A 12242-nucleotide genomic window follows, 5' to 3' on the forward strand; every position below is an offset into this window, starting at 1 on the left:
AAGATACTTCAACTTGGAGAATGACTCTGACCAAGCTATTTAAATTCTGTATCAGTTGTCCCTGAAGCATAACTTAAGTCCGTTAACGTGAAAGAAAAAAAAAAAAAAAAAAGCAGTATTAACTAGTGTAAGAAGAATATGTTAACAACACTCTACCTCCTCTTAAACCCTCTAGATGAATGTTAATTTAGCATCTGGCAAATCTCCAAGAAAACTAACATTAGCCAATATGGGTTGGAAAATTTTAGTCTCTTTCAAAAATAATGGGCCAAGAAAGGAAGGAACATGCATACACAAAAAAAGTAACAGTATTTCTAACATGTCTTTCTCCAGCTTTTCTTTTGCATATGAAATGTTATTAGCTACTTACTGGACTAGACTACATGGTCTGTGAGCCTGTTCCCAGCAGTGCCGTAAGGACAGATCAGCTGCCTGCGTCTCGGGTTGGCAGTGACGGCAGGGATGGCACGCGGTGGGGTGTGGTGGTATTCTCCCTCAAGTCAGAGCAGACTTGCTTTGCAACCGAACCACAAGCTTCAATTTCTGATCTGCTTAGACTATGAAAACAACTAACTAACCAACCTAGCTACTGCTAGGGCTTGTTTCCAATGAGAGACTATTTGAGAGCTGAACTTTGTTTTACTTTATGCCTTTCATAAACATAGACACTCAGGACATGAGTGGTCTTAACATTATTTAGCCCTTATGGGGCTGAAGGAACTTTATGGTTCCTTTTTAGTGAGGTTCTCTGAGGTTTAACATGGTTTTATTTTGCGTTCCAAGACAAGGTTCTTTGAACTTTTGAGAACGAACTCTCCTTTGAAAATGAACTGCAAAACTAGAGGAAAAGAAAACCCCAAATCAAATATACATCTGGAAAGATAGTTATTATAGTTGCAAATATCTGAGAGTGGTTTGTTCCGCTGCTTGGATCAATCTATGCTTCTGTGTCACCAGTCTACCTTTTTGCTCCCTAGTGGTCAATATCCAGGGTAAAGGATTTAAAAGTGAACAAAGCTCAGCAGCTGGAGCATTTTCTGCAGGCCATGTGACCGATGGGAATATTTGTCAGTAAAACGTTGGTGGTCCACTTAATTTATGCATGATCAAAGTCCTTAAATCTGAGCTTTCTTTTAGTAGTGCCAAGCTATGTTTGTTTGCAGTTTAGCTCTGTTTATTCTGGTTGAAAGGAGACGTTCAGCCTGCTTTGGATCTGTTGATCTGCTGCCGACCTGTTTCAGCTCTGAGTGACAGGTGTTTAGATAAGGACTGAATTGTTCTCTTTGCAGATGGAAAATGTTAGGTAAAAAGAAAGCCCTGACAACTACGAAGTTGTGATGACATGAGATTGTAAAAGATTCCTTATGAAAAAAGCTAATCAGCTCAACTGTGCTAGCATTTCTCAATAAAAAAGAATGACTGCCTGTTCAGACTGGCTGTATTTCAGCAACACCTGACATGATCGCTACATGTAATGTTCAGTGCTGCTTTCATAAACCATGTCATGTTCTACGAATGAGTGGTTCCAGTTCCCTTCTCTCTGGTGCAGGTGTCACTACTCCCAAAGCTATCCTTCTCCTACTCCCCCCCTCTCTCATCATCGCCACGGTAGCCTTGCCTAGAGCCCTGCAAACTCTCTTACTGTCCAGATCGCTGCTTCTTCAGCCCTTTCCTCCCTTCACAATCTCTACCTCTCCCTGCTCCGGCTCCACGCCCACCAGTGGTTCCCCCCTTCCTTGCGGTCCACTAGCCCCCATGGCTGCCTCCCCAGCAACTTTCTCCTGACTTGAGTGGTTGCCAGGATGAAGCCCAGGATGGTGAGCCTGGCTGGCGCCTCGGCTTTGCTGCTCAACTCTAGTGATGGTTTGTCTTTCTGGTTGGGTGTAAATGCACCACACTAGTGAACTGGAGCTATCTGACTAGGATGCTCTGTAATTACATGGTATTATCGATGCTGATATTATCTAATGGAATCTCCAAGGCACTTCTGTCATTCAAATTCCTCCAGGGACTGGGGCTACATGAAATACCATTATATAATTCTTCGAAAGCCAGGCTTTTAATTGTTTTTCCTGTTAAAGTGTGAGTCCATTAGATGCAGCACTAATTACTAGAAAGGTGCTGATATCAGATGGCCTATGTTTAGCTTGAGTTTTTAGATTCCAACAGCTGGGTAAGAACGAGGCATGCAGAACTTAATTAGTTCTGCGTAGTTGTCTTTTGATCTGCCCATACATAACAAATAACTCTAGAAAACTCAGCTTATTCACTTAGCAAAACTCGTCACCTACTATAGCTCTGTGAATTTTACCACATCTGTGGCAACATACATCAGCTGAAGATCTGTCTTGTTCTCACAGTACATCTCCCACTCTGCTGTGATTTGCTAAATCAACAGCCAGAACAATGCACAGGATCTAAGTGGAGCAAATTACACCAGGGCTCAGACTGACGTAATGGAAATCAACATATTTATAAGATCACAGAATGTTATTGTAACCTCCACTCTCATTAAGATTTCTCTCAGATACCTAGGGTCAATTTTCGCTTCACTCAATATCTCATTCTGTCCTCAGAAATGATAGAGTACTCATGTTTCTGAAATGCAAACATACCTGTAAATGCCCTCCACGAGGATGATAATTTTTCTCCATGCTCTGTGGCTTCGAGGCTGCCCATATATTATTGCATCCCTCAGCAATTTCTCAAGGTTCTGCATATCTTTATTTAAAAATAAGAAAAACGAGGAAGGAAAAAACATTAACAAAGATTTTTCTAAAGAACTTTTGATTTTCTCCTGGGTACTATTTCTTCCTATACAGAAAAAGACAACGTTAAAAAAACAGCATCCTGAAAATAAACTATTGATTTAATTTGTCTGATTGTAATCTAGTGACAAGGAGAGTTACAAAAAGCTTTCAATTATGCACCTTGTCTGGGAAACTTCTAGAAATTCCTGGCATACACTTTTATTTAAAGGTAAAAGGGAATCACTTTGCTTAAGTACTGAGGCTAATTGCCAGCAGTTCTCTGTATAGGTTGCCGATACTCATAATGTCTCAAGGCTTCCGAATAGTGAGTTTTTGGTTGCTTTCCAACATCACCATGGGCTCGTGAACAACATGCATTGCTTCAGCAAAGGTTTGGATCAGGCTGCGTGAAGCATGCCAGGATAGCAGCAAGAGAAACCTTAACGTGTGATCTCTTGACTTAGCAAGACCTTGCTATAATTTTCAAAGCATAAACCATGCACGATTAAGTTGCCCCTTATTTCACTGGTGCAATCACCTGCACAGCTCAGTGAGCTCCGGGATGGCAGTGCGATTGTGAATAACGCAATGCAGGCAGCACAGTTTCCACTAGATGGCAATCAAGGAAATAAAAGTTCCTTAGTGCTTTACAAGGGGTATTTATAACCCAGATGAGCATTTGCAGCACGTCCGTATTTCATAGAAAAGAGTTGCTCACCTTCTCTTTTGTTTTGGGGAGATAATATTCTGAAATCCTGTTCGAGTTCTGAGCATTAAAGGACTCCCCAGGATGACAGAAATCTCACTCAGTCACTCAAAGTAAAATTTGGGTGCTTTTCTCAACTGAATTGTTTCTCTACCGATTTAATTTGTCAACTAAATCCTTTTGGGACCTTTGAAACCCTCCTCTGAATCACACAAGATCTATCAATTCAGTATTATGTCTACATGTCAGTCCAGATCGGTTGTAGACTTCAGGAAAGTCAGTTTGCCCAGCCCTCTGAGCTAAAAGCACAGCTTGAAGATTCAGTTGTTTCAACATACATCCATGCACAAAAAAAGATAGGAAAGAAGAAAGGATAGAGAGAAGTGAAATGTATATAACTCTGTTTAATAGAGCTGTTTAAAAAAAATACATGGATGTTCATAGCTGTCCAAAGTGGTATGGAACATGAGACTGCAGATGGTGAAGAACCTCTCTGAGGGATGAGCTTGCCTGACTTTACACATGATGTAGTCCCGCTGGCGTACAGGCTAAGGACATGTCTGTTTGCATTGTCAGGGCTATATCACTTTGGTCTTGATCTCTCATTCTGAAAAACATATATGTGTGACCCTTTCTTAGAGCTGTAACAGTCAACACATAATTTGTTTAGGTGCAAATGAATTTTACCGACCTTTTTACTCTCTGCTTGTAGTGCTTTATTTGGAAGGGGAAATTGGGAGGAAGGGAAAAATCTGTTACCTTTAATCTTCCCCCTAAAAGGCTGCTTCTGTTATTCAAAGTGAAGATGCAGTGCTCTCTATATGTTTGTGCTTAGACTTTCCAAAAAGTGGGATATACTGAACGCCAGGAAAAACAACAGTGCAACTCCAGATGACTTTCGGATATGAAATTATTTGCCCATTAAATATAGTTAGACTGCGAAACACTGGGATATTGAGATGATGAGTTGCACGAGTCCATCTTGAATAACCAGTTATGGGGAAAATAACTGTCCTTCCTCGTTTGACCATCACCAGCCCAGGCTTTTCAGCGGTAATGGCTAACAACTGTTCACCAGCCCAGAAGGTGGTGTTAAGAATTTCACTTGATTAAGCAGTCAAAGCACAACCAAATTTATCCTTGTCTCACTTTCCACCTTCTCCCTATGGCATACTGTCTAGATATGGAGGATAAAGTTTCCCAACTGGGGATAGTGGATCTCTTAGGTTTCTTTAGAATTTAATATAGACTTGCATAATCCCTGTTTGGGATCCTCCAGAGTTACTTCAACAGAAATACCAACAACACAAACTGCCAGTGGGTCGAAGCGAGCCTGGACCTGGGCAGGCAGCCGTGTGTCATGCTGCCTCCAGTGCAGGTGGGACTCCAGGCTCCTGGCAGGGTCCCTGCCCTCTCCCAGGCACGCTCAGTGCCTCCTCGCAGGGAGACACGACGTCTCCACCCCTCATCCTTACATTGCAACGCTGGGGATGTCATCACCATTCCTCTGCGTGGGCTGGAAAACTCCTGCGTGATGTCAGCTGAAGCCTTTTTAATTAAAATAAACAGGCTACTACTACTCTTATCACATTCTTTCCTTCACCTTGCGTTCACCACTCTTGTTTTCAGTTTCTCCCATTTTGGACTCATTCAAGTTCATGCAGACTCTGTGGCTACCTGTCCTTTCTCAGCCTCCCGTGCAACCACCTCTTCCCTGCCGCAGTGCATCTGCTGCAGCCTCCACCTCCTCTCTTGCTGTCCCCCCACTGGTACCTTTCCTGGTCACTGTCCTTTCTTGGGTGACTCAGGTGGCTAGCTCCAATGCCGTCTCTCCTTGCAGATCCCTAAAGCAACAAAGGGAAACCACTGCAAGGGTTTTGTTGATCTAAACAGTAACCGTAAGACTATAGAAAGTGGTTTTCATTCTAGTGAAAACTAGTCTTTGAGAAGTCCCTGACTGCTGGCACAGCTCTGAGCACCAAAAGCATCTTTAGAGTAGTTTCCCTGAAATCTCAGGGTTGAATATCTTTGTTTGGAATGGGGTGGTGGGAGTGGTGATTACTGCAGTCACAGTAACAGTCTGAGACTCCCCTCCCTGCCCCTCAATAAATATAATATCTTTGTGAAAGTAAAGGGCACTCGCTCAGGAAAGCTTCGTATTCACACTTGGCAAGTCAGGCATGGCTTTCTCAAATCAGAGAGGGCAAATGCAGACACAGCATGCTAGGAGCAGGATATACCAGTCTCCTCTCTGTGGCAGCGTCTGTATGTGTCACAGGGAAATACACGCCAAACTGGATTAGGCTGCAGTCCACCAATCTGGTGCAATAATCTTGTCTCTGATAGTGGTCAAAGGCTCCAAGGAGGACAAAACCTTAGTGGGTAATGTGCCTTTCATCCTGCTCTGTAATAGCTATTACGCTGCCTTCCCTTCTTAAATCCAAGGGCCACTTTACACCTTTGGAAAAAAGGACATAAATTAAGGAACAATCTTGTACTAAGTCACTGCAAACTCTCTGGTTTTTGCAACCAAAGATATTTTTCATTATGCTGCCCTCCCTTCTTAAATCCAAGGGCCACCTTACACCTTTGGAAAAAAAGACATAAATTAAGGAACCATCTTGTACTAAGCCACTGCAAACTCTTCGGTTTTTGCAACCAAAGATATTTTTCATTAATTTTTACCTGTTGTTATCTCTTTTGCTTCCCCCCTATTTTATTTGTTTGCTTGCTCAAAGGCATGCACTTACAGTTTCCCACTTCTTTTTTCTCTTCTTTCCTTCTTTTTTTGCTAGAGAATACATTTGCACTGAAAGGTGAGGGCCTCCTGCTGCCTAAAATTTCTTTCGATGTTAACTACAGGTCCTCCAGGCAGTTGTGTTTTCTCTTTAAGGCGTCCTCCTCATGGCACACATATCTGAACTCCAAAGCATTCATTTGACTGAGTAGACTGAGAAATGCCAGAGTTGGATTAACATAAATTCACAACTGTTGTCCAAGCAGGAAACTATATTTTGTATGGAAACCTGAACAGCTCACACCTGCATGACACAATTCTGTCATCAACCACCTGATTTGTGAGAACCCAAAAAAACCCCTACTGCTTTCGCAACACTCAGAAAAGGTGCGTTAGGAGGAGCTAGGAATGTACTACTGTGATTCCCATTTCAGATGTGGATTCAAGCACCAGATTAGAGCCCAGATTTTCATCTAACCAGGCTGTGCCTTGCAATTGCCTACCCTCCTTGTTGTATCACTTGTTCTGACTGCATGTTGAAGTGCCCTTGCAACAAAGAGAACCGGAATCTTATTTTTTTTTTTTTTTTCACATGGCCTGATTTCTCCCACAGACTGCTCACACAATTGTAATCTAAACCTGAAAATGTGACTGCAATTGAGTTGCTTGATGCCATACGGGAAAAATGTAGTAGAACTGGAAAGAATAAACAAATCCTAAGCCTTGTACAGCACCTTCTTATACAGGCTGGTAAGAACAGAATTCTCTTAGATGTAGTTAGTAACACACTCATCTGTCCACCGAATGAACAAAGATAGTCTTTCACCTGATACCAGTATAAGACCCAAAACTGCTGCACCAGATATTTATATAAGACCTAGAATCACTGTGACAGAAAACCCTTGATAAAAATCACAAGCTGATTAATGGTTAGCTATTTGGTTTTTGTTTTTCAAGTTTTATTGGAAGGGTCAAGGGATTTTGGCTAATATTTAACCAAGATACAGGTCAGAGGTTCTGAAAATGTGCTTTAAAATACATGTTATTAATGAAAGATTGTCTTAGAAATAAAAAAGAGCAAGTGATAAGTCAGTCTCTCCCTGGGCCAGGAAATAAAAACATCCAGGAGTGTAGCCCCCATATAGCTGAAGGACCCCTATGCCGGTCCCTTGGGGAGGGTGGGAGAGGCTCCCTGGAGCCCAGGCCTGGTAAGGGTAACATCACACACCTTCTGGCTCAAAACTAACCAAGGCCAGGTCACTACTGCCACAGAGGCAGGGAGATGTTTTAGCCTCCCACCGCATACTAGGGATTGGATCGTGCTGCTGGCTGCATTTCAAGTGTAGAAATGCTGCTCTTTTCTAGATTCCTAAACAAATCAATGCCTGGGAAACGGTAATTTGAATGGTGCCCACACTACAAAAGGGAGATGCTTTATGGGCAGGTCAGAACAATTTTAGCCCACTAAAACCACTACTACAAAAATTTAAGACTGCTTAGGTCCTAAAATTAAAAAAAAAAAAAAAAAAAAAAAAAAAAAAAAAATTTCCCCACACACCCATTCCTCAGAGCAGGGACTGCAGGGAGCTGAGCTTTGCTGCTAGCATCCACAAAAACTCACAAGTCCCTGGAACAGAAAAAGTCTCCTCAAGGCAGAATACCTGTGATGTACTGGCGTGACCTCGGCAGGGTGAAGACCAGCAATAGTGCTAATGAGAGCCCACAGGAAGGGAACGCCCTGTTCAGTAGTTTCTAGTTATAGGGCTGAAATGGAGTATTCTCCTAAATTCTCTCACATAGATGATCTGTAGGTGTGTGCCTGTGCATTTCTCTCAGCCCAGGCCTGTAAATTCCTGTCTGTTTACAAGGCGAGGATTGTTCACTGGCAGGCAGGATGCAGGGCACATTCCTATGTCCAAATAAAAATGGACTTACAAGTCCACAGCACATTTTTGTTCTATTATTCACCTTAAGGCTTGAAAACCTTCTCATACACCTGTGCAATGTTTTTGTCAAAAAGGAGAAACTTCCAGATGCCTTTTATTTTACTTAGGAGAAGCATAGAGGCCTCACAATTTCATCTGTTCTAGAAAAACTACTTAGATTTTTTGTGAAAAGTGTCATCCCTAGGACTGCTACCCACTTATTGAAACAGAATTTCATTAACTTTTGTAAGAATAAGAATTATAATATACATAATTAAGGTGATAGGTAGAGATTACTTCTTGGCTTACTAATGAAATAAGCATAATTATTTACTTTTGAGTAATGACAAATAGATCCAGTATTACAGATGATATAATTTGAAATAAAATAACACAGTTTTAAAGAATTAGCTACAGCATAGCCTTTGAAAGATGAATGTGCTTCAGTAGCAAGTTTAAAATGGCAGGTTTTACTCTTTTCTGTGAAATATTTTTATCATAGAACAAAGTTTCCTATAATTTTTCTTTTAAAAATAGGTTTTCCATAACAGGGGGAAAAAAAGGGAGGGGAGAGAGATTTACAATGCCAAGCTTGTTAGAAAGGGAGGTTACTAGCACAGACCTGTGCAAGTTTTTTGTATAATACTCAGGAAGTAGCTGGTTCAGAAAATACATCATTGCTTCACTAAATTGTTACATAATTATTCCTCCTCATTTTGATAACCATTTATAATAACTGCAACAAACATTCACACCTCACCCTTCTCCCAGTGTCTCTTCGACACATGTGCAACCAAAGAAGTCAGAGCCAAAATAAATATGCTCTAGGCAGTTTTATCAAGGGTATTACACAGCATTTCAAAAGAGGCTGATGTAAGCAACAAGAAGCATGGAAAAAAAGTCTCTTTCTGAAGTCGCATTCCAATAGCAAAAACGTAACTTCAAAATCTGCTGCCTGATTTGAATTTATTTTGATTCTCCTGCCCAGAAAGCACGTCTCAGGCACCAGCGGTGGTACCGCCTGCCATCTCTCCTGTTGTCTTTAGCGTAGGGCAATACTGGGTCAAAGAGTGTGTGTGTGTAACTTGGCACAGCTCCAAAGCAGATAAGCCAACTCATGCCAGCACACAACTTGGCTGCATGCATACAAGACTGAAATGCATGTTAAGCCCTAATCCTCTTTGGGATAGGACTCAGATTTATTCTTTGTTTCTGCACCTTGCTGGAGAACTGTTCCAACTGCTCATCAAAGGGCCCCAGCCAAGCCTTTGATACAGTAACATCCTCCGGTTGATGCCCAGGGCCAAGCTCTTTAAAGGGTCATTGATTTCCTTATATGAAATGGCATACATCAATCCCCTGTCCTTGGAAAGAAGCAGCAGAGGATATTGCCTTTTTTGACTAGAATACAGAGGAGGATTTTAAAAAGTAAGACAAAACACATTATTACCTGATGCTGAAATTAGTGCTTATTAAAGATCTTTGCGTGGTAACTCAAGGTGCAAAGTTTTCTATTCATCCACAGGGCCAATATAGCATAAGGAACCTTTCTTCTGCATCCAGCAGCATGACATGGATAATAGCTTAATTCCCCTGTTCATAAGCATGACAATGACAGCACTAACACACTCTGGCAATTTGGGCATGTGTGTGCATGCTTGTATATATGCTATATATCCACACACTAGCAAGAAGGATAATCTGGGAGTATAAGCAACATAGCTTTGATCTAACAAAAGAAACAAGCACCTGTCTAACTGAAAAGAACCCCCCTAACACAAGCTGGAAGTTGTGGTTATGTCTGTCCTTAATTATACACTACTCCCTGGCACATCCACAGAGAACAAGGCTGTCTACTTTGTTCTGGGTGAAAACACGCATCCTACAAAGGCAGTCCTGCTGGATTACGCTTTCCACTGCTATCCTCCCCCAATACACATCCTATTTTCTCCAAAGCAAAAGGCACATACATACATTTCTGCACATGTGATTTTAAAAGCTGTTGGTGATGTGTAGATCATGGGTATGATTAAGGAAATATTAAAAAGAAAGAACTTTCTAACCACTGAACTAACGTACTGAGAGATTTACAGTGGGCCAAGAGACCATGAAGCTTCTTCACATGAAATGCTCTCCAAATGCAACTTAGGGTAAGACTCAAGGCCCACAAAATTGTGATGACAAAAGCTGACACTCAAATTCCAAACAATATTTGCATAAGTTTCCACAGTTTCATTTTGAAAATAAGTTAAGGTGGTCTCAGAAATGGCACACAAGACTGACTTTGGCAAATCAGATCTCTAATCTAGAAAGTAACGAGTTTTTCCAAAGCAACCTAGATAGGCTTCCACTGATGTTTGCTGAGACCCTTAAAGGCACTGTCTATATTTTCCAGTGCTGGATTAGTGTTTTTTGGACAGGTCACTTATTTTGAGGTTCATACATTATTCAAAAGAACATCAGCTTTAATTTATCGTAAGTGCAGGGAGAGGCTGGTTAGGTTCTTGAGAGTGGAATGAAATATTGGGGGGATAGTTAGCGACTGAACTCCTTAAAGCGAGAATGACAGCTCCAAGTGATGTCTTCACTGCTTTCCTAGCAGTTTAGAGTAATGCACTCTTCAAGCTGGAATGTTCTTTGAAATGCCATGAGAAGCGACACGAGCCAGCTGGGCTGCACGCAGCATAGGTGGGTGGAGAGGCTGAGAACATTTGGATTTGGGTAGTGAGAGGTCATCCTGCAAGATGTGATGCAAACCCAAGTTTGAATGGGATAAGGCACTGAACAAACTGAGGAAGGGTTGAGAAAAGACTGGTATAGTAACCATGCCTAGCATATCCAGATTTGTGGAAGTGAACCAAGCTGGGGTTAGGCTAATCTGTGAACAATTACTTCTGTAAAAACATTCAGGTTCAGATGATCTTTAATTCTTGAATGATCTTCAGAAATTACTTCTTGCCCAAATTATGAACAGATATTAATTATAACAACATCTTATAATATAATTATACTGTGCTTTTCATTCCAACGGGTCCTTAGGCCTTTTACAGCATATACATAATTCATTTTTGCTCACCTTAGGGCTGAACACAACATTTAATAAAGAGAAGGGACTGTATTAGCTATTAATAGACCTCTTTTCTTGTTCCTCACCACTTCTCTAGTTTCTTAACCTCTGTTGCAATCACTGCCTGGTGGCAGCAATAGGGATGGAAAGAGGAATTGCAATGAGGAATAAAGGAAAAGAACAAGCTCTTGTCATCAAAGCCAGTCACAATGTCTCTGACAGTAACCACAGCAGCATTAACTAAATAAAAGTTAAAAAGCATGAGTATCTTAGAAGACAACTATATGATTGCAACTTTAATGTGTGATTTCTATACTAAAATTATACCTCAAAGAATATTTGGGATGATGCTCTTGATATAATCATCTGCATCTTTGTTATAGCCCCCTGGGAACTCGGGGTAACCGTTTCAAAGTAATGTCACATTAATGTAACTCCGGTTGCACTGAACCTGCTAGAAACAGAGGCATGAAATACAGACTACATTTTTTTAAGTATGTATGTACTATTTTGTCTATAGTGACAATAACCATAAAACCTTTATGACAGCACACAGTCATTCAGCACATCAGAAAGACAGCAATGAGATTAAGACTCTGGATTTTGAAATTAAGGTCCAACCTGATGACCCAAATCATGCACAACAGCAATTATAGTATTACACTGTAAATTTTTCCCCATCAGAAATCACTCATAATATTGAACAGTTAATCCTTCTGCCTGGAGAAAAGTATTATCTGGGAACTGGCAGCAAAGCAAGCATCGAACGGAAGCATTCTTGCCTTTGAGGTGTGAACAACTCTATCTCTAAGTATTTCCAACTTCAATACTCACTATTATGCTTGAAGATTCTAATAGTAGCACCTGAAAGCCTCGCACCAAGAACGAGAGAAGTGTGGTTCAACTCATCGCTTAAAATGAGGCAGCCCTGTGGAGAAGGAGTACAATAAGCATCTACATGAATTGGGAGGCTCTTGACATCTATTGACATGAGTGCATAATAATTCTCTGTATCTATTCTCTTTGAAATTGCTGGACTTCTGCAGCACTGCTGCAA

At 41.1% G+C, this 12242-nt stretch overlaps 1 protein-coding gene across 1 annotated transcript in view; it reads right to left on the reverse strand.

Moving 5' to 3' along the window:
- SPTLC3 (serine palmitoyltransferase, long chain base subunit 3) overlaps positions 1-12242 on the reverse strand; it is a 51001-nt gene that overhangs the window by 23969 nt on the left and 14790 nt on the right. The window contains exons 5-6 of the mRNA XM_009709844.1: positions 12020-12113; positions 2616-2721 (exon numbers count right to left, since the gene is read on the reverse strand). Coding sequence (XP_009708146.1) covers positions 2616-2721; positions 12020-12113 — 200 coding nt within the window. The remainder of the gene's footprint in view (positions 1-2615; positions 2722-12019; positions 12114-12242) is intronic.

Source organism: Cariama cristata, unplaced genomic scaffold (genome assembly GCF_000690535.1).
Source record: "Cariama cristata isolate BGI_N322 unplaced genomic scaffold, ASM69053v1 scaffold1250, whole genome shotgun sequence".
Taxonomy (NCBI): domain Eukaryota; kingdom Metazoa; phylum Chordata; class Aves; order Cariamiformes; family Cariamidae; genus Cariama; species Cariama cristata.